Source organism: Panthera leo, chromosome D3 (genome assembly GCF_018350215.1).
Source record: "Panthera leo isolate Ple1 chromosome D3, P.leo_Ple1_pat1.1, whole genome shotgun sequence".
Classification (NCBI taxonomy): Eukaryota; Metazoa; Chordata; class Mammalia; order Carnivora; family Felidae; genus Panthera; species Panthera leo.
Window position 1 is genome coordinate 46,802,056 of NC_056690.1, and position 27,735 is coordinate 46,829,790.

At 41.9% G+C, this 27,735-nt stretch overlaps 1 protein-coding gene across 1 annotated transcript in view; it reads left to right on the top strand.

The window, feature by feature from the left end:
* TTC39C (tetratricopeptide repeat domain 39C) overlaps window positions 1-27,735 on the top strand; it is a 106,820-nt gene that overhangs the window by 72,895 nt on the left and 6,190 nt on the right. The window contains exons 7-10 of the mRNA XM_042909444.1: window positions 18,179-18,272; window positions 21,136-21,243; window positions 24,606-24,715; window positions 25,739-25,862. Coding sequence (XP_042765378.1) covers window positions 18,179-18,272; window positions 21,136-21,243; window positions 24,606-24,715; window positions 25,739-25,862 — 436 coding nt within the window. The remainder of the gene's footprint in view (window positions 1-18,178; window positions 18,273-21,135; window positions 21,244-24,605; window positions 24,716-25,738; window positions 25,863-27,735) is intronic.

Below are 27,735 nucleotides of genomic sequence, written 5' to 3' on the forward strand. Positions count from 1 at the left end.
CCTTGGATAAATACCTAGTAGTGCAATTGCTGGGTCGTAGGGTAGTTCTATTTTTAGTTTTTTGAGGAAGCTGCATACTGTTTTCCAGAGTGGCTGCACCAGCTTGCATTCCCAAGATATCGTTTAATTCTGATACCCCCTGTATCAGGAATATTGACACTTTTGTTTTTCCTCCTCTTATTGAGTTAAACCCTTTTAAGATAGATGGAGTCTGTTTTTTTTCTTGTTAAATTGTTTGTTGTTAAACTTTGCTATCTCCAGGGGCGCCTGGGTGGCTCAGTCGGTTAAGCGTGTGACTTCGGCTCAGGTCATGATCTCGTGGTTTGTGGGTTTGAGCCCCGTGTCGGGCTCTGTGCTGACAGCTCAGAGCCTGGAGCCTGCTTCTGATTCTGTCTCCTTCTCTCTCTGCCCCTCCCCCACTTGTGCTGTCTCTCAAAAATAAATAAATGTAAAAATTTTTTTTTTAATTTTGCTTTCTCCATCAATTTCTTTTCATCATAAGTGCACTCTTTAATCCCCATCCCCTATTTCACCCATTCCCCCCCCCCCCACATCCCCACTGGTAACCATCACTTTGTTCTCTATAGTTAAGAGTCTGTTTCTTGGTTTGTCTCTTTCTTTGTTGTTCATTTGTTTCTTTAATCCCACATATGAGTGAAATCATATGGGTTTGTCTTTGACTTCAGTTAGCATAATACTCTCTAGCTCTATCATGTCATTGCAAATAGCAAAATTTCATTCTTTTTTACAATGGGATATTCCATTGCATACATATACCACATCTTCTTTATCCATTCCTCAGTTGATGAACATTTGGGCTGCTTCTGTAATTTGGCTATTGTAAATAATGCTGCATGTATCCCTTTAAATTAGTGTTTTGTATTTTGGGTGGGGAGGTAAGTACTGAGTAGTGCTTTTCCTGGATGGTAGAGTAGTTCTGTTTTACTTTTTTTGAGGGACCTCCATACTGTTCCACAGTAGTTGCACCCGTTTGCATTTCCACCAACAGTGCACATGCATTCTGTCCACATCCTCGCCAACACTTGGCTCATGTCTTAATTTTAGCCATTCTGATAGGTGTGAGGTGATATCTCCTTGTACTTCTGATTTGCATTTCCCTGATGATGAGTGATGTTGAGCATTCTTTCATATGTCTGTTGGCCATCTGGATGTCTTCTTTGGAGAAATGTCTGTTTGTGTCTTCTGCCCATTTTAATTGGATTGTGTGTGTGTGTGTGTGAGTGAGAGTGTGTGTGTGAGTTGTATCACTTCTTTATATATTTTGGATACTAACCCTTTATCTGATAGGTCATTTGCAAATATCTTCTCTCATTCCATAGGTTGTCTTTTAGTTTTGTTAATTATTCCCTTTGCTGTGCAGAAACTACTGATGTTTCAGTAGTTTTATTTCCCTGGTCTCAGGAGACATATCTAGAAAAATGGTGTTATGCTAGTGTCCAAGAAATTACTGACTGTGCTTTCTTCAAGGATTTTTGTGGTTTCAGGTCTCAAATTTAGGTCTCTAATTCATTTTGAGTTTATTTTTGTGTATGGTGAAGGAAAATGGTCTGGTTCTATTCTTTTGGATATGGCTGTCCAGTTTTCCTGACATCATTCATTGAATAACCTTTTTCCATCACATATTCATTTTTCCTTTGTCAAAGATTGGCCATGTAATTGTGGGTCTATTTCTGGATTTTCTGTTTTATGCCATTGATCTGTATGTCTGTTTCTATGATGGTACTATACTGTTTTAGTTAGTACTGCTTTATAATATGACCTGAGATCTGGAATTGTGATATCTCCAGTTTTCTTTTTGAAGATTGCTTTGGCTATTTGAGGACTTTTGTGGTTCCATACAAATTTTAGGATTGTTGGTTCTGGTGCTGTGAAAAATGCTGTTGGTATTTTGATAGGGATTGCATTAAATGTGCAGAATGCTTTGGATATTTTAACAATATTTATTCTTACAACCTGCAAGCATGGAATGTCCTTCCACTTCTTTGTGTTGTCTTGAATTTCTTTCATCAGTGTTTTAAACTTTCAGAGTACAGGTCTTTCATCTCTTTGGCTGAGTTTATTCCTATTTTATTGTTTTTGGTGCAATTGTAAATGGGATTGTTTTCTTAAATTCACCTTGTGCTGCTCCATTATTATATAGGAATGGAACAGATTTCTCTACATTGATTTTTGTATCCTGTGGCTTTACCAGATTCATTTATTAGTTCTAGTAGTTTTTTGCTAGAGTCTTTAGGGTTTTCTATGTATAGTATCATGACATCTGCAAATAGTGAAAATTTTACTTCTTCCTGACCAATTTGGATGTCTTTTATTTTTGTTGTCTGATTGCTGTGGCTATGACTTCAGTACTGTGTTGAATGAAAGTGGTAAGAGTGGACATCCTTGTCTTGTACCTGACCTTACAAAAAGTGCTCCCAGTTTTCCACCATGGAGTCTGAAGTTGGCTGTGGGTTTTTCATATATGGACTTTATTATGTTGAGATATGTTCCCTCTAGACCTACTTTGCAACGGGTTTTTATCACGAATGGATATTGTACTTTGTCCAATGCCTTTCCTGCATTTGTAGAAATGGTCCTACGGTTGTTATCCTTTCTGTTATTGATGTGATGTGTCATGTTGATTGTTTTTGCAAATAGTGAACCACACTTGCATCCTGTGAATAAATCCCACTTGGTCATGGTGTATTTTTTTAATGTATTGTTGGATTCGGTTTGCTAATATTTTGTTGAGGGTTTTGGCATCTATATTCATGAGAGATATTGGCCTGTAGTTCTCTTTTTTTGTAGTGTCTTCATCTGGTTTTGGTATTAGGGTAATATTGGCCCCATAGAATGAATTGAAAAGTTTTCCTTCCTCTTGTGTTTTTTGGAATAGTTGGAGAAAAATCGGTTAACTCTTCTTTTGGGGCATCTGGGTGGCTCAGTCTGTTAAGTGTCTGACTCTTGATTTCGGCTCAGGTCATGATCTCATGGTTTGTGGGATCAAGCCCCATGTCAGGCTCCATGCTGTCAGCATGGGATTCTCTCTCTCCCTCTCTGCCTGTCCCCTCACTCACTCTTGTGCACATGCGCCCTCTCTCTGTTTCTTGCTCTCAAAATAAATAACACTCCCTCCCCCCACCCTCCCCCAAAAAACGTCTTCTTTAAATGTTTGGTAGAATTCACTTGTGAAGCCATCTGGTCCTGGACTTTAGGGTTTGGGGTGTTTCTTGATTATTAATTCAGTTCCATTGCTGGTAATTGGTCTGTTCAATTTTCTGTTTCTTCCTGCTTTCATTTTGGTAGGTTATATGTTTCTAGGAACTTACCCATTTTTTTTGCAAGTTGTCCAGTTTGTTGGCATATAATTTTTCATAATAATCTCTTGCTGTTGTTTGTATTTCTGTGGTGTAGGTTATTTCTCTTCTTTCATTAGTGATTTTGTTTATTTGGGTCCTCTCTACTTTGTTTGGTAGTCTGACTAGAAGTTTATCCATATTGTTGATCTTAAAAAAAAAAAAAATCAGCTCCTGGTTTCATTGATCTGTTGTGTTTTTTGAAGTTTCTATCTTTTATTTCTGCTCTAATCTTTATTTCCTTTTGTTGGGCTTGGGTTCTTTTTTCTAGTTCCTTTTGGTGCAAGGTTGGGTTGTTGGAGGTTTTTCTTGCTTCTTGAGTTGGGCCTGTATTACTATAACCTACCCTCTTAAGAACCACTTTTGTGCATCTAAGATTTTGGATCGTTATGTTTTCATTTGCATTTGTTTCCATGTAATTTTTTATTCTTTGACTTCTTGGTTGACATATTCATTGTTTAGTAGCATGTTATTTAACCTCCATGTATTTGTGCTCTTTCCAAACTTTTTCTTGTGGTTGATTTCTCATTTCATAGTGCTATGGTCAGAAAAGATGCAGATGGAGTCTATTTTTGAGACGTTTTTATATTTTTAAATGACTGTTACTTAGCCTTGATAATTGTGATTTTATAATGCTTTGAATATAACATAGATCAACTATTGCCATGAAAAGTACCTATTTAGTGGGGCGCCTGGGTGGCTTAGTCAGTTAAGTGTCTGACTTCAGCTCAGGTCATAATCTCACGGTTTGTGGGTTCAAGCCCTGTGTCGGTCTCTGTACTGACAGCTCAGAGTCTGGAGCCTGCTTCATATTCTGTTTCTCAATCCTTCTCTCTTTCTCCCTTCTCTCTCTCTCTCTCTCTCTCTCTCTCTCTCAAAACTAAATAAACATGAAAAAAGTATTTAGTATTTTATCTACTTGTTTTCTCATATATATACTTAACTATTAGTTTGTCAGTTTCTGCATATTACAGGGAGATTTTAATTGAGATTTAGAATATTTCATTAATTTCTGAGGATGTCTGTTAATTTAGGGATGCCCCTTTATTTCTTCCATTACACTTGATAATGTTTGTGTGTGTACATTTGTCCTGTTCTGAGTAAACAGGGGTCCAAATAACATAAGTATGTGTAAGTGTACCTAGTTATTTTGGGATTAAGGAGGCACTAGAAGTCAAGCCTTCTTTCTCAATCCAGTGTTACTTTGCTTTTATTTGTTAATAAATTATACACACACACACACACACACATATTATGTATATAATATTTTATATGTTGGCAAATGTTTTATATGTAACTTCTAAGTAAATCACATATATTTCAATGTGAAAATATTCAAGGAGGCTTATTCTTAGTGAGCTTTAAATCTGATATTTTATAAAAATGAGTTGGTTAGTAGACTATCTTTTTTACAGTTTGAGGAAGCAGGTCACTTAAAGTAATGAAACCATTATTAAACATTTGAGTGTTTTTCTGTTATTCGGGTACCCATTTGAAATCAATTCCTTAGTAACATTTCTTCAATCATGTTTTAAAACATCTTACTGTTCTATGCATTTTAGTTTTATATTGTAGTTTTTCTGTTTCCACTTACTATTTAAAAATATGCCAGTACTATTAATAGATATGTAAAAATGTGTCACTTTCTATCTGTGGTATTTTTGTGCTGTTTGCGGTATTTTATAAATTTGTGTCTATGATTGGGCTTTTGGATACATTGGCTTTAAATGTGATTTTTTATCAATTTATTTTTTATTTCCATTTTCTGTCTAGTTTTCCTTAATTTAGCTTGTCTTCTAATCCATTTTTTTAAAACTTTGTATTTCTCTTAATAGGTATCTGTGCTCTCATTTAGGGATTGTACTGTGTGCTTTGAAGTTCTGCTTGCATTTTGTTTTCTTGAGAGGGTTTGGGACCTGTAATATTGCTACAGTGAGAGATGCATTTGGTCTTTGTCCCTAGTTCCTGGCACAGAACTCTAAAACCTGGGAATTTCCTCGTTGAGAGGTGATAGAAGAGTATGTTGCTACTCATACCAAGCCCCTTTCAGCCTTACCCTGAGTTACGGTAATGGGTTGACTGTGACTCCTAGGTAGCTGCAGGAGGAGGGCTGGTTGGTAGGATGGGAGGGTTGGAACTTTGAGTAGCACTTCCTACTGCCAACCTCCTGGAATGAATTGGGGCTGGAGATTGAGTTAGTCATCCAGACCAATGATTTATTCAATCAAGCCTAACTAATGGATCCTCCATTAAAATCCTAAACGATGGGGTTCAGAGAGCTTCCGGGTAGGTGAATGCATCCATGTGCTGGGAGTGTGGCACACCCCGAACTCTAAGGGACAGAAGTTTCTGTGCTCAGGACCCTGTTGGACCTTGTGCTATGGGCCTCTTCCTCTGGCTGTTCGTTTTTATTCTTTATGATGTCAGAAGTGTTGTGAGTAGAAGAGACTGGTTTCCTTCAAGCTTCTAAAGGTTTAGTGCTATTAAATGTTCTTGCCAAGTGTTTTGTGTTATGATTGATTACATTTGTTATGATTGATTACATTTATTACATTTATTATATAAATTGTGTGATGAGGACTGCTCTGTCTGGTAGGTTTGTTTGGGTCTCTGTGTGGCCCTCATCCTCTGCCTGGCAGTAGCCCAGGGCTGAGGGAACCTAGGGCATAGTTTTGCTGTTAAGATTCAGCGAGGTGGTGATCTGGGAGGCCTGTGCCGCTCTTGGAGCTGTGAGTGAGTGCTAGTCCTCATTGGCTGTAATGATGACAGAGCTGGTGTCAAGGCTGCAGCAGCATGGGGACAGTGAGGGAGCACATGCCCTGGAGAGAGCAGGACTGTGTGGCAGGCAGGCAGTAAGCAGCTGGAGATGTGGCCAGGCTTCAAGCAGCATAAACACAGGCCTACTGGAAGGTAAAGCTTGGTGTGGCTCACCATTGTGCTGCCCTCACAGCTGGGGAAGGCAACACAGAAGTGGGGGGATTGGGGCAGGCTGTTTTGAGTGTGGGAGTTTGAAGGTAGAGGTAAGAGTGTGGGGGATTAGCCTGCATTCAAGCCCAGAGCCAAGAAGCCACCAGATAGCGGGAGATCCAATCTCAGTGGGGCTGGAACATTTGGTGGGAGAGAGGCAGGTGGAATGAGGGTGACTAGGGAAACAACAGATCATTTGATTTTTGTCTCTCAGTCCAAATCTCCTTTCTCATAGAAGAGTTCCTTGTTCATATTTAATTGTGTGTTACATGTGCATTGTTTTCCTTTGCCCTTCAGGGTTGTGTTTGTTTATTCTGTTTCTTTTAATGCTTACGTGTTTTTGAGATTTTTCTTTAGTATTAGATCGAAAAAAAATGATTTTGATGTTTGACTTGTCTGTCTTCTATTTGAAACATGGGTTCACATATCCATGCAGTGTTCCAGTCCTTTGTTCCTCACTCTTCTGATGCGAATGAGCATACTGTAAACTCCTTGAGAGGTGACAGAGTCAGGTTCCAGGAAATAGCATTTCTCACTTTTACCCTACCCCTTGTCTAAAGCTCTTGGAGGAAATTTTATATTTTCTCACAGCATCGTGTCGAGCTTTCCTGATTTTCTTTATGACTGTGGACTCTTAACATTTGGGCAGCTGAGTTCTTGAAGCTGTGTGTTGCTTTGTTTGGGGTAATAGTATTCATTTCTCCGCGCTATCTGACAGAGGGCTTGTTAGCTCTGGCAATCTTGTCCCGTTGCTTCAGGTTTTGATCTATGGAGCTTTGGAGAAAGAGCTCTGGGCTAAGTCTAAGGATCTGGTTTGGCTCTGTCATAAACCATACAGGCACTGTCTCCTTCCCAGTGGTTGCTCACAGACCAGACAACTTGAGAGAGCTGTAAGACCTCAGTCAAGCCAGTCAACCTTCTCTGGCGCTCTTTCTTCACCTGGAAAATTAGGGTTTTTCTGCAGCGTCTGCCCTGGAGCCATGATTTAATTGACTAGTTGGGATATGTTCCATGAAAAGAGGTTCTGTGTCAGGCAAATCAGGATATGCTGGGACTGCTCAGAGACTTGAGTTTTGCACTATGAGGGAGCTAGAGTATACAGGCACGCCGTCTGTGTTTACCCAACTTATTTGACCAGGAAAATTCTTTTTTATACAGTAGCCTGTGAGAACCGAAGGGTTCAGTAGAATACACTTCAAGAAACAGTAGGCTACATCATTCTTAAGGGTTTTTTTTGCCCCCAGCTTTAAATTTTATAGTTCTGTGGATATACTGAAGCCACTTAATTGCATATTTTAAAAGGGTAAGTTTTCTGGTGTGTGAAATATATCTCAACAAAGCTGTCATAAAAGTTTTTTGTGGTTCTTTAATCTTCAGAATTAACTACATGGGATTGCTTCTGATTTTTTCAACTTGCCTTTAATTCTCTTTGAGGAAAAAAAAAACATAGGAACTTGCCCATTTGACATCCTTTGTAGAGATGTCATTCAGTTGTAGGAAAACTTCTTAAAGTTGCTTTCCTGATTATGGCTTCTATTTCTCTTGTGTAAATCTCCGTGCATATTGGATCTTCTCCATCTGTTTTCTTCTAGGTGTGTTTGTTTATCTTGAATTGCTGCCTTTTGTGTAGTGTGATTTTCTGTAGATTATTGTATCTGTTTTTCAGAGTTAATTCTTTGCATTATCTTTTTCACTGTTAATTTTAGTTTTTTTGGTAGCATCTTAAAAAAAATTTTTTTTAACATTTATTCATTTTTGAGAGACAGAGTGTGAGTGGGGAAGGGGCAGAGAGAGAGGGAGAATCTGAAGCAGGCTCCAGGCTCTGAGCTGTCAGCACAGAGCCCAGCGTGGGACTTGAACTCGCAGACTGCAAGATCATGACCTGAGCTGAAGTCGGACGCCTAACCGACCGAGCCACCCAGGTGCCTCAATAGTATCTTTAATATATGCACATTTCTTTTAAATTCATTGCTGTTTTTCATATAAATTCCATGTCATTTTAAAAGGCAGCGTGGTACAGCTGAAAAAGCATCTGACTTAGCTCAAAACAGGCTCTTTTACTTCCTGACTGGCTGAGCATTCTGAGTCTGTGTCCTTATGCATAGAAAGAGGACAGTGCCTCTCCCATGCTAGGCCTAAATAATGTAATGTGGATATGGTAAAGCACTCAGCACACGGTACTTGGACAGGGCTTTTCCTATTTAGACAGAATTGCATCTGGATTGTAAATCCAATATAAAGCACTTTCTGTGACACTTTTTGTCAACATCCTATGTGTAACCGTTGAGAGACCAAGGAAATGTAACTGGTGCGTTAATCACTTTGACCACTCATTAGTGCTGGATTTGGTCACACAACGCTTTTTCAAGGGGGTTGCTATCCATGTGAAGGTGCTGAAAATAAAACTACCGTATTCCATTATTTGTACGTAATCAAATTTGTTGCCTGTGATATAAAAGGCCTTTGGCGGGGGGGGGGGGATGCCAAGAGAAAGAGAGAAAAAGTCCCTGCCCCAGAAGTCATTCATAATCTAACTATGAATAGCAATGTTGAATGCATGAAAAGGTAATGGCTCAAGGCAATGAAAGTGCCAAATGAATGGGTGGTCACTGTTGGTGGGGATGACTGGGGAAGAGGGGGTGGAGGAGGTGGAACTTGAGGGATGGGAGAGCCACTTTCGGTCACCTTCTCAGGGAAACCTTCCATGACTGTGGTATTGGATGTGTTGGCCTCACTCCTGCCACTGGTCTCCCTGTCTCCTTTACCAACCCTCCTCATTTCTGCCCAGAGACTCCTGTTCACTGCACACTCAGGGTGAAGTCTCTTTCTTCTTTGCTCATGGTCTGGCTCTCCCCCTTAGAATGAGAAAGCAATCTCCACGAAGCAGGGACTCTTTCTGTCACTGGGTATCTCAAATGCCTTGACCAGTGCCCAGCTCCAGACACCAGGGCTTCAAGAGTGAGTGAGTGTGAGAGGGCACAGGTGTTTGTGCACCTTGAATGAATACTCCAGCCCCTTGCCTTTTGCCTTTCTTCATTGTGCTGTGATGATAGTTCTATTTTTATAGCTCCTGGGTTTTTGTCAGAATGGGAGCAGCCATATTTATGGCATTTTGAAAAGTCCCCTCAATTACACATAATTTGTAGATTCCATGTGTGTGGTGGTATTAAAGGCTCCATCCTCCCCAATCAAGGACTGTGTAAAACCAAAACATGAGGTGTGCCTGGATGGCTCAGTTGGTTGAGCTTCTGGCTCTTAGTTGAGGCTCAGGTCATGGGATCAAGCCCCACGTCATTGTCTGAGTTGACAGTGCAAAGCCTGCTTGGGATTCTCTCTCTGTCCCTCTCTCTCTGCCCCTCCCCCTTTCATTCTCCCTCTTTCTCAAAAATAAATCATTCTAAAAAAATTTTTTTACACTTACTTACTTTTGAGAGACAGAGCACAAGTCAGGGAGGAGCAGAGAGAGAGGGAGACACAGAATCCGAAGCAGGCTCCAGGCTCCGAGCCGTCAGCACAGAGCCCGGCGTGAGGGTCGAACCCACAAACCGTGAGATCGTGACCTCAGCTGAAGTCGGACGCTCAACCAGTTGAGCCACCCAGGCTCCCCAATAATGCTTTGGTTTTAAAGTTTAAGAAAAAGAGTGACAGAATTGGTAGTACATGGATCAAAATACTGGTAGAACTGACCTATAAATGAACTCCTATATTATAACGTAAACAAAGTTTTTTTAAAAAATGAGAATAAAGCTAGAATTAGTGTCCTTAACATAGAAAGAACTCTTAGAAACATAGAACGTAGTAGAAGGATAAACAGACAAAAAGAAAAATAGACAAAATACCTGAACAGACAATCCATAAAATAAGATGCACAAATGGTGAGTAACCTTTTACCCCCATGATAGAATCAATGAGCTGCAAATTAAAACAAGGGAAAACATAATTGGCAAATGCTGAAAAACATTCTCTGTTGGGAAAAGGTTTAGGGAAATGGTCTCTTATAAACTGTTGGTACATATGTAAATTCATAAAACCTTTGGGACATGTAGTCTTGTATTTATACAAATTAATCCACAATCTGTATAGGGAACAACTTAGATGTACCATATATGCACTCTCACACATGGAGAGACCTACACATACACATACATGCATGCAGAGACCAAACCTGCCCCCGTTCATCACCTGTAAGAAAAATTCCAGGAGTGGATTCTGAGGGGGAGGGAGGAGCAGGTGGTCTGATCTGCTATCTTCGGTCAGGTACTCACACCCTTCCTAAGACCAGAAAGCTTTTCCAGACAAGCAGGACCCTTCTGATTCCCATCATGTACGGGAATGGCTCCCCAGAGAAAGGAGACCTCTGACAGTTGATGTATTCGTTTCCTCAGGCTGCCATGACAAGGAACTACAGAAAGGGGACAGAAATTAGTTGTCTTGTAGTCCTGAGGTTGGAAGTCTGCAGGGTTGATTTTCTTCTGAGCCTCCTCTCCTCGGCTTGTAGAGAGCAGTCTCCTCCCTGTGTCTTCATGTGTTCTTTCCTGTGTGTGTGCACACGTGCCTGGGTCCTCATCTCCTTCCTTCTTATGAGGTTTCCGGTTATATTGGATTAGGGCCTGCCGTAAAGACCTCATTCTAATGTAGTTACCTCTTTAGAGACCTTATCTCCAAACACAGTCACATTCTGAGATGGTGAGGATTAGGACTTCAACATATGAATTTTGGGGGGATGCAGTTCCACACATCACAGCTATCAGTGCCAATTAGTGTCTCCTCACAGGCGCTTAGGGTTTTCCTTTCTTTTCACAGGCACCTCAGATACCCTGGTAGCCTCTGAGTACGGTGCCCTGCACATTCCCTCAATGTGCCAAAATTCTCTCAGGGGTCAAAATGGAAAGAGTCACACGCCAATTTAAAGTAGACATGAACCACATGGTTTATCAAATCAGTGTAAAACAGCAAGAAGCAAGCGAAAAGGGTAGCCTCGGTTAATGCTCTGAGGATGGAGTGCTGGCGCAGGGGGAAAGGCCGTGCTACCTGAGGCCCAGCATACACGCATATAACGTCTTGCATCGCTCTGTACGTCACTGGCCACAGTAAAGCAGTGGACCCTCGGGTTTTGTTAGTGTTTCTTGGGTAGAGGACACACGGTGCCAGCATGGGTGTCACCAATGGATGGTCAGATTAAGGCCACCTGAATATTAATGTCTTATGAATATTTAGTATTCTGAATATTTGGTGCTTTTTATGTATTTATTTATATATATTTCATGTATATTTAGTACCCAGGTGCCTCATGAATTTAGATACTTTGTGACCCTTTTCGTTCTCTTTTTTCAAATATATTTTTTAAAGTTTATTTATTTTGAGGGGGTGGAGAGAGGCAGAGAGAGAATCCCAAACAGGCTCCAGGCTGTCAGTGCAGAGCCCGACATGGGACTTGAACTCACCAACTGTGAAATCATGACCCAAGGTGAAATCAGGAGTCAGACGCTTAATCGCCACCCAGGCACCCTAAACCCTTTCGTCGTCTAACACACGCACAGGCTCTTACTTGCAGAGTACATACTGTGTTCTTGACATTCTGGACACATCTCAGGAATTCTGCCTGTGCCTGACAAACTCTGCTTCCTGGTTACTTAAAACCTCTTGAAAGAATGTGCCTGTATCTTACAAACTTCCATATCTAACAGCTGAAAATGCTCAACTGCGTGTTAGAGTGGTCCACATAGGAACACCCTCTCCTAGTGGCTGGGTCCACAGGAACTATCATGTTCTTGGATTTGCCACCACAAACAGCGATCTCCTCTCTTGTGTTTAACACCACAGAATTAAGTGGTACCAACATTATTTGAATGCCAGTGGACTGGCTCTGAGCTGAGACCTTTTTGTTGGCAATTGAATGCTATCATTTCATGTTAAACAGAATTTGGCGGTGGCACAAAAGGAAACTGTTCGCTGGGGAAGTGGAATCTTGCCTTACAGATTCAGGGAAGTCTGGAATTTGATGTCCTTTTGGCACCAGAGTCTGGGTCAGGTCTCCAAAAGGACTTGGCCTTGTTTCCATTAACACCTTTTTTTTTTTTCCCCCCACGACTCTACAAAGGGAAACTTTTGCTTGCTATCTGAATTTAATGTATCTTCTCAGCTTGGTATTGCTAGTGGGAATCTTTGAGTAGAATAGAATGTAACATTAGTAACTGCAAGCTTACTGTGATGACTCTGAAAATTATTCGGACTCTTTGTGTTTTCATATTTGTACTTTGAGATCTTTTTTTAAAAAGTTCATTTATTTTGAAAGAGAGCAAGAGTGCATGGGGGCGGGGGGGGGGGCAGAGACAGAGAGGGAGAGAGAGCATCCCAAGCAGGCTCCGTGCTGTCAGTGTGGAGCCTGATGAGGGGTCCAATCTTAGGAACCGTAAGATAACCTGTACCAAAATCAAGAGTTGGCTGCTTAACTGACTGAGCCACCCAGGTGCCCTGAAATCTTTACTTTCTAAAGGGCTTTAAAAATATATTGATGTGGAAATAGCTTACATTTTTAAACTTGGAAAATGGGATTTGTGGCCACTTACATGTTTCCTTTTTCCTTTGTCCCTTGTCTCTCCAGATATGTCTGTGTTTGGGTTAGGCAAGAATACAGATTTATATGTTTTTGGTAGAATCTTAAATGGCTCTTAATTATGCCTACAGGAAAGAATCTAGAATTTCTCCCAGTAGTCTAAAACAAATTGTGAGAAGCTTAATTACCATTTATTGCAAATCCTCTTTCTAAATGTTAGAAAACAATATTGTGATTTCCCGGCACTACTAACAGGTAACATACACCTATTTTTATTTTTTTTAATTTTTATTTTTTAAAGTTTATTTATTATTTTTGAGAGAGAGTGCATGAGCAGGGGAAGGGCAGAGAGCGAGAGAGACACAGAATCCAAAGCAGGCTCCAGGCTCTGAGCTGTTAGCACAGAGTCCGATGCGGGGCTCAAACTCACGAACCATGAGATCATGACCTGAGCTGAAGTCGGCTGCTAAACCGACTGAGCCATCCAGGTGCCCCATGACATACACCTGTTTTTAAAGGCAATGTACCTTCCCCAAGAGTATTGTGTGTGCATTAATTCATTTATTTCAAGATCTCCTGAAAATTATAATTTTTTTGTCAAGGCCCAAAACTGTGTTGTTTGTGAAGTTGGCGCTGAAATCTGGTACTATTGACTAAATTTTAACATTCTCTGTTATGTCGTGTCTCCATTAAAGGAAAAAAATTGAAGTTATGGTATTTTAAACATTTTAAATGAATTATTCAATTGAAAGGCGTGGCTTTGTAGTGAACTAGTTATTTATAGTTCCAGAGCATAGAAAGTATGAAAATATTTTCTACAAGTCTGCTAGTTCTGGTATGATCCTGATACCAAAACTCCTAGAGGAGAGCACTGAACAAAAACCTATAGGTCAACTTCATTCTGAACATAGAAGCTCTAAATAAATATTAGTAAGTTAGATCCAACAATGTATTTTTGATATGCTGTATTATGACCTTAGTAGGGCTTATTTCAGAAAGGCCAGCGTCGTTCAGCCTCAGGAAATGTGTTCCTGTTATGACCTGCATTAAGGAGGTAATTGATAAAACCGCACAGTCCCATCAGTAGAGGCCCAAATAGCATTTAATGAAATCCACTTAAAAAAAAACAAACAAAAACAAAAACCAAGAAACTATTAGCAAATTAGAAATAGAAAGGGCTTTTCTTTATTTGGTAAAGGTGGCATCTACTAAAAACGTGCCTCAAGCTATATTTAATGTTGCAACGTTAGAACATCCTCATTAAAGACGGGAATAAAGTGAGGGAATAAAGCAAAGCGTGCTGTGCTTGCTAACAGCATTTTAACTGGTGGTTCTCTCCAATTAAGTCTCTTGTAGAGGAAGAGACAACACTGTCATTATTTGCAAATGATTTGAATATCTCCCCAGATCCAAGAGAAAAAGCTAAAACAATCATGAGGATCCATGAGTATAATAATGTGACATATGCAAAATCATCCTGCAAACATCCAGAGTTTTCCTCCATACCGGCAGCATTCACTCGCAGAATATGATGGAGGAACAAAGCCCTTTGACAGTCGCCGCAAGTATCATAAACTGCCTAGGAGTACAGCCATCCAGAAAGAAGTCCTGAATGGCTGGAAGAACGCTCTGTGTCTCTGTAGTAACAAAGCAGTACTTACACATTGTGCTGAATTTAATTTGGCAGCAAGTATGCTCCATTTAATTTGGCAAAGACTCATGCTTTTGCAGATGCTTGCCAACATTATTTCCTCATTTTACCAGTGAAGAAATGGAGACTTTCAGGCAGTTTTTGTGATACAGTGTCCGTGGGTAATTCACCAGACAAAAGCCTAGGTGGTACTTGACCTCCGATTCTGGGCTTCACGGCTATTTCACGCTAGCCCGTTTTCTGTATTCTCTTGAGCCCAGCGTATGTGTATTTCCTCAAAAAATTAGGCTGTGAATCAAGTATCAAATTGAGGATAATTCTCCTTTCTCTGCTCTGTTGTGAATATTAGAATTTATAATCCTAAAAACCCCTATTGGATTATTTTTATTTTAAATTATTTTGGTGAAAAAGGGGAAATCTGTTTTCACCATTTTAATGTCTGTTCATTGCAATTCCTTAATGAGTAATCAGGCCGGAACTAGCATTTATTTTGTAGTTATGCTTATTCTTGGAATAGTATCGCTAAGCTCCATAGTGGTCTCGTGTTCTGTCAGAGCGCTTCTAACAAACGGAAGGATCAGCGGTACTTTCTTCACAGTTTAATTTTGAAAGCAAGACCCTGTACTCACTTTCTAAGGCCATGTAACAAGCTTGGTGGCTTAAAACAGCAGACATTATTCTCACACAGCTCTGGAGGTCCAAAGTCCAGACTCTGTTTCACTGGCTGAAATCAAAGTGATCGGGGCTGCCCTCCCTCTGGAGGCCCAGAAGACCTTTTGTGGGCTCTGATGGTTCTTGCACTTGTGGCTGTGCCTCCAGTCTGTGCCTTTGTGATTACGTCGCCTCCTCCCCTCTGCTTCCCTCACTTGTGATTGCATTTAGGTCCACCCTGATAATCCAGGATAATCTCCCCATCTCAAGGCTTTTAATGTAATGGGGCCTGGATGTGCCCTGCCTGAGGAAAGCTCGCTCTGGAAGCAGGCACAGCAGAGCGAATGCTAGTCTGCTTCTAGCTTGTTGACCTTGATCGAACTACTCCACCTCTTGGAACCTTCGTTTCTCCATCTGAAAATGGAACCGAATACATGGCGATCTCAGATTTTTGAAAGGGTTAAGGGAAACAATGTTCATTCAGATGGGTTTTTTTTCTTTTTGTCTCTCCTACACTTGCATTTAAAGCTTTGCTGTGATTTGTACCTCAAGCCGGTACCATCCTAGGCACTTAGTAGTTGCCCGGTAATTAGTGTTCACAAGTAGTTTTTGGTCTTCTGAAGGGCGGTGTGGCATTGCATTGTCCTGCAGCTGGAGACAGCTTGGTGGCAGTGGCTCATCCAGAAGTATTTTGTGTGGGACCATTGAGGGTCAGGAATTTCGCAAACTGAGGAGATGCCTGCAAAGCAGAATTGCCAGCACTGCGGTTTTGTGCAAACGGGCTAAATTGAGTGTGTGTGTGATGCGTGGAAAGAAGTGTTGATCCAGAAAGGGGAAGCGGGCGGTGTGATGAGCATCCTATGCACGCACACACATGCACACTGCATATGAGATCTTAAAAATTTTTGAAAATAATAATTATTATTTTTTTGCCTCTTTGGGACCTTGGTGGCTATGTGCTTACATCCAGTGTGAATGTCTGACAGGGTTGGGCCTGTCTCACATTCCTAAGAGGTTACCTCCAACTAGATGTTAACCTCCTCGAGAACAGGAGTCACTGGCGCGGGGATGTATGTCCTCTCTTCGCCTCCGTAGATGGTGCTAAGGGATTGAACACCACAGTCCGAACCGTCCTGGCCCAGTGAAGTGTTACTATGGGACGCGAATAGTTATTGATTCAGCCGAGGCCTTGGTTCACGAGTCATTTGGCTTACGATGTTCCTGAGTCACTGGCTGTCCTGAGGATCTCCCTGACTCATCTGTGTGGCATGTGGGTGTCCAAGAGGCCTCCTGCAGTGACCATGCATCACTAAAGGAGCCGAGATATGCGAAATGCCGCAGGCTCTCATTTGTGATCCTCCCTGCCCCTGCCTGGCTGTCTGTGGGGAGAAGAGGCAGTAGGGACCCCGAAAAGTTGGTGGCCAGGGATCAGCAGAACGGGCACAAAGGGGACCCCAGGGAGGGCTGAGTGTGGGGCAGCGGGCATGGAATGACACCTGCAGGGGCAGGGAAGGCCCCTGAGAGCAGGGCTGTGCCAAATTTGTAGGGCATTTAGGATTTGTATTTGTTAACACCTGTCTTTGCTGTATTTAGGATTGACTTGAACTCTTTTATGCTGTTGATGCTTTTTAGGTGCTTTTATCAGGTGCTCTGGTATGAGGTTGGCAGACTTTGAAAGGGCTCTTTAGTGGAAAGAAACACTAAATGTATTTAATCAGGAGTGAGAACAGTCCTGGGAGAGTCTGCTGGACTCTGGACAGTACTAGATTAATGCAAAAGTCAGAAGTGAGTGTGGGTAGAGGAGAGGTGATGACCGGGAGCAATCAGACAGCATTTTAGGTACAGAATTGACCTAGGACTGTATGGCAGGCGGAGTGGGTCACAGAAGGGAGAGCGAGCTGAGGGCAGGATTAAAGGAGGCTTCACGCAGTCACTCAATACCGATGGGGGTCTTTCTGGCCTGGGGCGGGGCCAGACACACTCCCTTTTGTTGTCCTTTATTGCGCTTTGCAGATCTGGGGTTTTTTACGAATTGAAGGTTTGTGGCAACCCTCCGTGAAGTCTGTTGGCGCCATTTTTCCAGCAACATCTGCTCACTTCATGTCTCTGTCACATTTGGGTAATCCTGGCAATATTTTGAAGTTTTTTGTTATTGTTAATGGTGATCTGTGATTACAACTTGCCAAAAGCTCAGATGATGGCCAGCGTTTTTTAGCAATAAAGTATTTTTTAATTAAGATATGTGCGCTGTTTTTTGGGCATCATGCTATTGCACACTTAAACAACAGTATAGTAGGAGCGTAACTTTTGTATGCACTGGGAAACCGGAAAATTCCTCTGACCCACATTGTTGCAGTATTTGCAGTACTGGGGGCGTGAAACCAAACCTGTAGTTATCTCTAACATATGCCTGTTGTATACACAGGAGGGTGAAATCTAGACCCTGTCCTTGCAGGACCTCTCTGGTAACCAGGGGCTGGATTAGCAGTTACAGTGGAGCAAGTCCTTTGTATGGTCCAAGTCTGAAAAGTATGCTGTAGGAGAAGGCGTGAGCAAGCCCTCAGTGGGGGCATCTCCCGCCAGAGCAAAAGAAGTGTTTTGTGCCTAGCCAGGTTCATCTCACAACTGAGACAAATTGGAACGTTCCAGAAATCTTAAATTTTTTTTTTTAATGTTTTTTTTTGAGGGCGGTGGGGGAAGGAGAGAATGAGTAGGGAGAGGCAGAGAGAGAGGGAGACAGAATCTGAAGCAGGCTCCAGGCTCCAAGCTGTCAGCACAGAGAGGCCGATGCGGGACTCAAGCCCTCCAACTGTGAGATCAGGACCAGAGCCGAAGTTGGATGCTTAACTGACGGAGTCACCCAGGCGCCCCCAGAAATCTCTAAATTGTTTAATCTGTTTAAAATGACTGTTAAGGAAGAAGACGTATTGGAATGGAAAGGATTGTAATGTTCATGGCAGCTCTTAGCCAGTAACTCTGTTTTCATTCTTTCCTCAGTGTCAAATCAACAGTGCCTTGACTTCTTTCCATACTGCTTTGGAACTTGCGATAGATCAGAGAGAGATCCAGCATGTCTGTCTGTATGAAATCGGTAAATATGAAATGTCTGTCCAGCTTCTTGTCACGACCTGGCATTCATGCATTCCTCTTGTGTCCGGCTGGATGTCTAGCTTCCTGTCACAAGTCTTCATTCTTGTGCACGTTTGCATTATTAATGCTGTTCAGTTTGTATCTTCTGTAAAATACTTGCTGCCATTTATGGTAAGACTTTGTCATCAGAGCACAAGGGGTGATAACTTATCTCCGTGATTGTCATTACTGCGTTAGTTTACTCTTTAGAACATTTGATTTTAGGATAATAGGTCCTGTGAAAAGAATTGACTAAAACTCATTTGTAAATAACCTTACCGGACTGTACATTGGAATCCAAAACTAAGTTTTCCTCCCTCACAGTGGTGTTTACCTGAAAAGAAAAATACAGCGTGGGAGAGAGTTGGGCACATTGACCCCAATCCCAGCCCTTCTGCCGACTAGCTCAAAGACCTGGGACAAACGGTTTAAGCCTCATGGTTGTCATGAGTGTTCGGGTGCCTGCCCTCAGTGGTTGTGAGATTTAGATGCAGTAGGAACGAGTGTCAGGTGGGGCTCCTGGTCCTCAGAACACCCTCCACATGTATTAGCTTCCTTCCTTCTGCTCGCCTCCCTCCTGCAGACACATTTATAAACAGACATGGAAATACTTACTTGCTTACAGCTTTCTCCCTCTTCCCCAAAGCTGTTACTCAGTTTTTTGCTGACTGCACTAAATTCTGTCCTGTTTACCCTAGTAATTCCACAGTCCTTTTTTGTAGCAGGTGCTCTGTCTTGCGGAGGAGAATCCATACAAGTTTGGGTTTGAAATAATGACACGTTGTAATAAGGGCTTCATATTTGTTAGGGTTTCAGCCCAGTAGGGCAAGGTCACATCATACAGCACCTAGAAAGGGAATGAGGGGGCCAGGGTGAGGAGAAATAATGAGGCAGTGATGGAATCAACAGGAAGACTGGAACTCTAAGGCCCCCTGCAGAGAGAAAAGGACAAATGGGGGGTGCACAGGAGGCATTTGACACCTGTCAGGTTGGGACCCTGGGATGCTTGCCACTTGCTGATACGCTGTGGACATAGTTGTCTTCCTGAATAACTTTAAATCTTTTAAAAAAATTTTTTTTAATGTTTATTTTTGAGAGAGAGAGATAGAGACAGAACACAAGTGGGGGAGGGGCAGAGAGAGGGGGAGACACAGAATCTGAAGCAGGCTCCAGGCTCTGGGCTATCAGCACAGAGCCTGACGCGGGGCTCGAACCCATGAGCTGTGAGATCATGACATGAGTTGAAGTCAGACGCTCAACTGTCTGAGCCACCCAGGCGCCTCTAAATCTTTTTAAAGAGAAGTACAAACTAAAAGACTGGGCACTTCCTAGTGAAACAGTATTGTGTTTTAAATACCTGTTATGGGTTAGGGAAAAGAGATGAGGTATAATCCAGTGGAAAAAATATTTATATATGATACAAACCCTGCTGGAGCTCTGGGTAGTAGCCATAATGTAGGATGGAATGTATTTCAAAGAACTTGAATTAAGGCCTAGATTTGGTGGCCTTTTTTTCGTTCTTAAGATACTGCTTTCTTTTTTTTCTTCCACTTATTGAGATATAATCGACATATACTGTATTCAAGTTGTATGCCCTAACGATTTGATATGTGCATGTATTGCACAATGATTATGATGGCCTCTTTTTTTGGTGCAGCATTTTCAGGTCTGTGGCAGTGTGGAGGGTTAGAGCTGAAGGAAGGTTGGAAATCATCACAGCCTAACCCTGAGGCCTATTAGCAAGGTTAACCCAAGAAAAAGAAGCCCAGTTGTAACTCAGCTTCTGATTCAGATTCATTGGCACCTCTACATATTTTGCACTTAATTCCCATCTTACAGGATGGACATTGTCAGCCCCGATTTTTACTGTCCTATGTCTACTTCTCCTATCCCATAGAATTGACACTGGATTTTCTGGAAGTGTGGATCTCTCTCATCCCTGTACTAAAAAGGCAGGTCCAAGATGGCACAAGTACTTCACGAGGAAGCAGATATAGCAGGAGGTAGATAGCAGAGAGCAGTGGCCTTGAGTCCTTAGCAGTTCCCTCTAAGCTCTGTGGCCTTGAGCAAGTCTCACCCACCTCTCTGTGCCTTAGATTTTCTCCTTGGTAAAATGAGAACACCGTCCGCCACCTTAGCAAGCCTCTAGTAGAATTAGAAGTACGCCAGGTGCCCAGGCACACGGGGGGATGTGGCAATGGCAGGTACTGTTGTAAAAATGAGGGTAGAATTCCCTGCATTTTTGTGGCTGCCACTTCTTCCCAGAATGCCTGTCTCCTGGTGCTTTGATCTGGGAAAGAGGGGGTTCTTTCTCAGCTCTGCTGCCAACCTGGAGCGGGGGGGAGTACTTAATCTCTAACTGGCTTGTTGTCTCTACTTCTCACAAGGGTTCGAGAATTAATAATCATTAAGGAGCACCCGGGTGCTTGAAGACTGTTTGAGATCCTCACTATGTATATAATCTAACAGTAGTCCTTCCTTTTCTGTGTCTGTGCCTGCTCTTGGAGAAGTACTCCTGTACTTAGATTAATCTCACCACCCAAATTGGAGTGTAGGATACAAATTAGGGTGTTTTCATGGAAATCTTTATGTCATTCTGTGTACTGCTTCCATACTGCTTAATGGGTTGTGAAGTCAGAAGTGCTGTCTTGCATTACGCAAAATGTCACATTGAAAATACTTAAGAGAAAAAAAAGTCTTCAGGTTTTCAGGTAGCGTGCATGTGGCACTGAGACAAAGATGGTCAGCTGTATCAGATTCCTAGCTTAAAGACAGGATATGAATCATGACTTTGGGGTCCCATACTAAAAGTATTTCTTTCATAGGTTGGTGCAGCATGATAGAGCTGAATTTCAAGGATGCATTTGATTCCTTTGAGAGGCTGAAAAATGAGTCCAGGTGGTCCCAGTGCTATTACGCCTATTTAACTGCAGGTGAGTAGCTTATTTCTGTGGTGAGTTCACCACACACATTGGCTGATGGGAGGGAGATGTCAAGAAGACGTGGGGTTCTCCTTCCTCTCCTTCCTTTTCCGTAGCATGTTAATGTTCTGTGCTACCTAGTCACCCAGCGGTGACTGACTCAGTCCTGCACACCAGCTCCCCCTCTCGGCTGGTTTGGTCATAGGCTCTGTTTTGAAAACGCTTATTGTGAGGGTTTCTGTGTATTTTGCCCTAAGCAGCCTCAGCCTACCCTTAACTCCTATCCTTTACTTTCTACAATATGGTTTTTAGTTTTTAAGAATTTAAATATTTTTTAAGGAATTTAACATGTCTTTTAAATTGTGTTAATATTTTTGTTTGGATCACTAGTGCCCTGGTTACAAAGTTGTATTTGAGTAGTCTGCTCCAACCTTGTTTTACTTATTAAAACCTTCTTAAATTTACAGTGTAATTTTGTAGAACATGAGGTATTTGAACACTGCCTATCATTTAGCAGAGACCCCTTGTCATTGCTGATATGAGTAAGAGTGCATGTTTTGGCCTCCTCTCAGGAGATAAAGATATGCTGCCACCTGGTGGAGAAAGGGATGTCTGTGCCCTGAGATGCATAAAGTGCCGTCATGCCATCATGATGTACACTTGCAGAGGTGGAAATTAAAGAAAAGTACCAAGTGGCTGTGCATTTTCTGCTTCTGATAAACTCTCCTTACATGGCCATATAAGTGATTCTTTAAAATTCAGACATAATTTTAAATCTCTCATTTCCCTGAATATTTGTGTTTAATGAAGGATTTCCTGTTATTCCAGTCCCCTAACTGATCTGTTTAAGAGAATTAACAGTGGCAAGTGTGCATATCCTGGATGTTCTAAAACTGTGGTTCATTTTGAGTCAACATGAAAGCTCTTTATACCTACACTCTTGACTACAGTCCCCCTAGGGCATCCATTTTTGTATGGCTCTGTAGCTTATGTTTGAATAGGATTATTTTCAGTATAGTGGTGAATATACTTTGTCTCACACCTTAAGAGTTGTTTTACAGGGGCACCTCGGTGGCTCAGTCAGTTGAGCATCCGACTTCAGCTCAGGTCATGATCTCGCGGTCTGTGGGTTCAAGCCCCGCATCAGGCTCTGTGCTGATAGCTCAGAGCCTGGAGCCTGCTTCAGATTCTGTGTCTCCCTCCCTCTCTCTCTCTCTCTCTGCCCCTCCCCCGCTCATGCTCTGTCTTTCTCTCTGTCAAAACTAAAATAAACATAAAAAAAAAAAAAAGTTGTTTTATAGAACCCACAGGCATCTCCGATGAAAGTACCAGCTATTTCCTGAGTAGCCTCCGTGTGCCCAACATGTTGAATGCATGAACTGAAAAGCAGAGGTCTTCACGACAGCACAGCCATCAGTTGTTAACATGTTATTGAGTCACATAGTCACTCGTGGGCAGCTGTTTCTTTTTTAATCTTTGTTGATCATGGAACACAAATAAATGTGCAACGCGGCTATATGGAGGAGTATTTTTTCTCCAAATATTGGAAATCCCAGGACTATACCAGTTTGTGGGAGCTGATAAAGCACGAAAGACTAGTCTCTGCCTTTGCAAGGGGATTTTGTGCAGATGGCAAGAGGTGTCAGGAGCTCCACTACAAAGCATACACAGGAAGGGGACGATCACTTCTGTCAAGCTATCTGCCATCTCGCAGGAGCTGCCATTTGAATTGGTCCTGAAGGACAGGTACATGTCGACAGGCAGATGGATGTTCAGGGACCAGAAACACTGCCACCAGGGACTTAGTTTCCTGTACTGTTCAATTGTCATAAAATCCACATGATGTAAAATCTGCCATTTTCACCATTTTTGAGTTCAGTGGCATAGTGTGCATGTACACGGTTATGCAGCCATCACCACCATCTGTCCCTTTTTTAAACTATGTGACTAAGAAAGTTACAGATTGTCGGAGAAGGATGTCAGACTAGATGCAGCAGACATTACTCCTTTTTCATTTGCTTACTGGGTGACCTTAGGCAAGTCTTTTAACTTTCTTGGACCTTTACATTCTCTGATCTATAGCCTGATGGGGTTGGTATACAAAACAATCACTGCATTTCCTTCTGTTTTTGAGATGCCAAAGCTGCAGGAGATGAGGTCATTTTGGATGAATTCATACCCTGTCCTTTTGACCAGGGCCGCTTTCCTAACGGAATGTGGTTGCCCCTCCCTTGAACATTCAGCTTAATCCCTCATGCTCCCAGCAGAAAATCTTCTGCTTCTCCCATCACCTTGACATCCACAGCCTTCTCTGAGTCTTGGTGTCTTTGCTTCTTCGGCCCTGCTGACAGGTGTCATCCTGTGACATGCCGTGGCCCGGTGCTCTGCTTGACCACGCCCCAAAATGTGAATAGAGGACCACCTAGTTTTAGGGGCGCTCGAATAAAGGAGGAATTAGGAAATCAATGGACATTCCAGCTGGGGATTGAAAAATATGTGCCAAAGACAACATCTAAGAAAAAAAATTGATATAAATGAATTCAGTGCCATTGTAGTTGAGAAGAGTGGTTGGTAAAGTTGGTAAAGTTTCACTTTCAGAGATACAAAACGAAGCAAGTACGATTAAGTCTTTGCCTGGGGCTTGGGGTAGGATGAAGATTGTGTGCAGGCTGCCAAAATCTTACCATCCTCCAAGGCTCTCAGACTGACTCCTAGCTCCTGATCACCCCAGAAAGAAATGTTTCCTTTCTCTTCCTGAAGCTTTCCAAAAGCACTTTGGTTTTCCTACCCTCAAGGCTCTTATCAACATATACATTATAGCTATGGGACTATGTGTGTATCTTCTTTCTCCAGCTGAAATTTACGTTTCTTTAGGGTTAAAGCATGTGTTTTCTTCCATGTTCTTGCTGGTGGCTTGTAGGTGGTAGGTGGCCCACGAACATGTGTAAGATTAATTTCATGACTTTCTTTCCAGGCACAGAGAGGTACCCTCCATCCACCATGAAACTTCATGATCTTCTTGGCTCCTTATCATTCTTTCCTAGATTCCTTTTTATTCCACTTTCTGAGTATGTGGGCCTCAGCTAGACCACACTGTGCCAATAGCTGGGAATTTTGTCACGTCCAAGACTAGCGCCCAGCGAGAGGACCAGGACCACGGTTTTCCTGTATGTCCCCACAAAACTCTGGGAACCCAAGGAAGTAGTTGTTGAGGCAGTGGTGTGACAATCAACAGGATGTTGTAGGCCTCTATGTAACACTTGCTCCCTCCCGTGTTTTTCTTTGGTAACGTTTTCCAAGTACCATCAGCCTGAGTGTCTTTCCGTGGCATTTTTCCCCTGATACTTAGGGAGTACAACAATGGTTTCTTGCAGTTTGTCAGGGAGCCACTGGTGACGTGGATGGGGCACAGATAGTGTTTAAAGAAGTTCAGAAGCTCTTCAAAAGGAAAAACAATCAGATTGAACAATTCTCAGTGAAAAAGGTATGTTGGAGCCTATTGATCTGGTGTGTGTTTGTGACGGGCATTTGTAACCGACACCATCTTGGACAAGTTTTAGGAAATCCTAATCCAAGCCAGCGACTTACTTGCCAGTGCACTTTGCCACCGTGGAGAAAATTTACCCCCGTGGGCATACTTCTCTTTTGAATGGAAAGTGCTGGTTTTGCTGCACGTGACTAAAACAGCTGTTATTTCTTTGAGTGGGTAGACACATTACAGACCCTGTAGAGCTAATGAGCACATCTGGAAAGGGAAAGCACCTGTCTAAGGAGTTGGGTGGTTTCAGAAGCATCGAAATTGGCAGAATCTAGGCAAGAGATACAGACTATTGAGTCTCAATAATTTACTGAACACATCACATTTGGACCTTCTAAAAAATAAAAACATGCATCAAATGTACCAGTAGAAAGGCCCAGTACTGCAGGGACAAAGACCCTAATTTATTCTACACTTTTTAGGAAAAAAAGTTAGTGGAATCACTGTGGGTTACATGACAACTTGTCATATCCTGAATTTTCCATGATTTTAGTTTGTTACTAATGAATGAACATTTAGTGACTTAGCTTGAGTATAAACTGGATTATAATGTGGAATACCACTGAGGCCACTAGGACTAGATAAAAAATTAAAAAGTCAATAAAGCCGTAACTAAAATGCATCTAGTATTAATTACATCTTCCACGTAAGCCCATTCATTATTACTGGTCACCCAGCTTTTATAAATTCCTTGGATTTAAACTGAAATGAATCCACTTTCATCCTGTTTTCTGAATGCACCCTGGATCTTAACAGTAGATGGAGTTGAATAATGAATGAAAGGCATATCTATCATACGTTAAAGGTTAGAAAGCCAAAAATTTTTATATAGAGAGAGGTTCTCATTGTTAGCTTTGTTGGAGGGGGTTGTTGATGTCAGAGATGAACTGTGCATTTTTTAATGTCTCGAGTATGTTTTTATTTGAATTCGTTTTCCCAAACCCAGCGTGATCATTCTCACACTTGCAGGCAGAGAGGTTTCGGAAAGTAGCTCCCACCAGAGCGTTGTGTGTACTGGCCTCCATCGAAGTGTTATACCTGTGGAAAGCCCTCCCCAACTGCTCCTTCCCCAACCTGCAGAGGATGAGTCAAGGTAATAAAAAAACTCTACTCATCGGCCGGTTTCTTCGGTTTCCCGTTAGTGTTATCTGATTCAGAGAGTACAGATCTGCCATTCTTGGATTAGATGGTGGAGTGGTGAAGAACGCTCTGTTGCATATAGGTGACAGGTGTAGGTAGCACGGGAATGTGCGGACATGCTCACATCGTTGGCGGTGCGTGCTGAGGCGCAATGACTGCAAAGTGTTGCCGACTCTTATAGCCCTGGGGATTGCTGGATGCGTACGTTTTTTTCCCCCCAGCAAAAGCCCTTTGTTTTATATAAGTTTGATTCACGTTTATTAAAATGAACAGGTAGTATCTGCTTCATTGAGTTTTGACAAATATATGCGTGCTGGCATCCACCACCACAATGAAGATCTAGAACATTTCTAACCACCCCTGTAATTTCCCTTGGGCACCTTCTCGGTCAGTCCCCACCCCAAGGCAACCGCTGTTCTGATTTCTCTCTCCACAGATTACTTTCGCCTGTCCTTGAACTTCATAGAAGTTCAGACCGTGTGTACTTTTCATTGCTTGGCTTGGCTTCCTTTGTTCAGCATAGCACCTCTGGGAGTGATCCATGTTGTAGCCCGTATCAGTAGTTCGTTCCTTACACCTGCTGAGCGACACTTCACTGTGGGGCTAAATCTGTACCATGGTGTGTTTATCCTTTCTCCTGTTAACGGACGTTTGATTTGTTCCTGGTTTTTTTTAGCCATCATGAGTAAAGCTGCTACAAACATAAGTATACATCATAAGTGTACTTGTCTTTTGTGTAGACATCATATACTCATTTCTCTTGAGTAAATACCTAGGACTGTAATTAGAAGCCTAGATTTTTGATTCATGTATTTTTGAAAAAAACATAGGGGGGGCGCGTGTGTGTGGCTCAGTTGGTTGAGCGTCCCACTACGGTTCAGGTCATGATCTCACAGTCCATGAGTTCGAGCCCTGCACAGGGCTCTGTATTCACAGCTCAGAGCCTGGACCCTGCTTCGGATTGTGTGTCTCCCTCTCTCTCTGCCCCTCCCCTGCTTGCTCGCTCTCTCTCTCAAAAATAAATAAATACTAAAAAAACAAACAAAAAAAACCCAGGACCATAGGTTATGGTAATATAGCCTTCATAAAGTCATTTTTATTATAGCTATGGGAAAAGTTCACAGAGAATAAACAATCCCTGGTTGTTGATGCAAGACTAGAATGTCTAGCAATGTCTAACTCTAAGGAACAATACAGAATTTTATTCTTTGTAATGCACAAATGTGAGACTGTGTAGAGAGAATTCAGACACAAATGCACATATAAAATAGGCTGTAATTGACAGGCATAGAAATGATTATCACTTAATGTGACTAAATATTCTCTGAATCCCTTTCCAGGTATCAAAATAAATAGCAATGATGTGGTCATGGAGAAAGGGAGGCTCTTGAGTAAACATGATATAATTCTTTAATATCTTTGTTAAATATTAGTGCAGTTTTGAGATCGATTAATTAGTTTCTATCATTCCCCAGTGTTAAGCAGTAATGATCCAAATCTATTCAGCCATGTAGAGTACAGAGAAGATCTCTGTAGAGTAATAGTTCCAGAAAAAAACTGGTAGTGGATGAAAGCAATCAAATGCATTAATTAAGTGCTGACCCAGCTTTGTGTATTCAGCTTCTCAGACCCCCCATCTGTAACTTCCTTCATCAGCAGATGTACTTGGATTCTTACAGTGCTCATCTTGTGGTTTCATTTGTAGCCCTTCCCCCGCCCTGTGCACTGCATTCTTCCTCAGCATTTTATTTCTTTATCCATTTATTTTTAAACATTTAAATGTTTATTTTTGAGGGGGAGCAAGGGGGAGCGAGAGAGAGGGAATG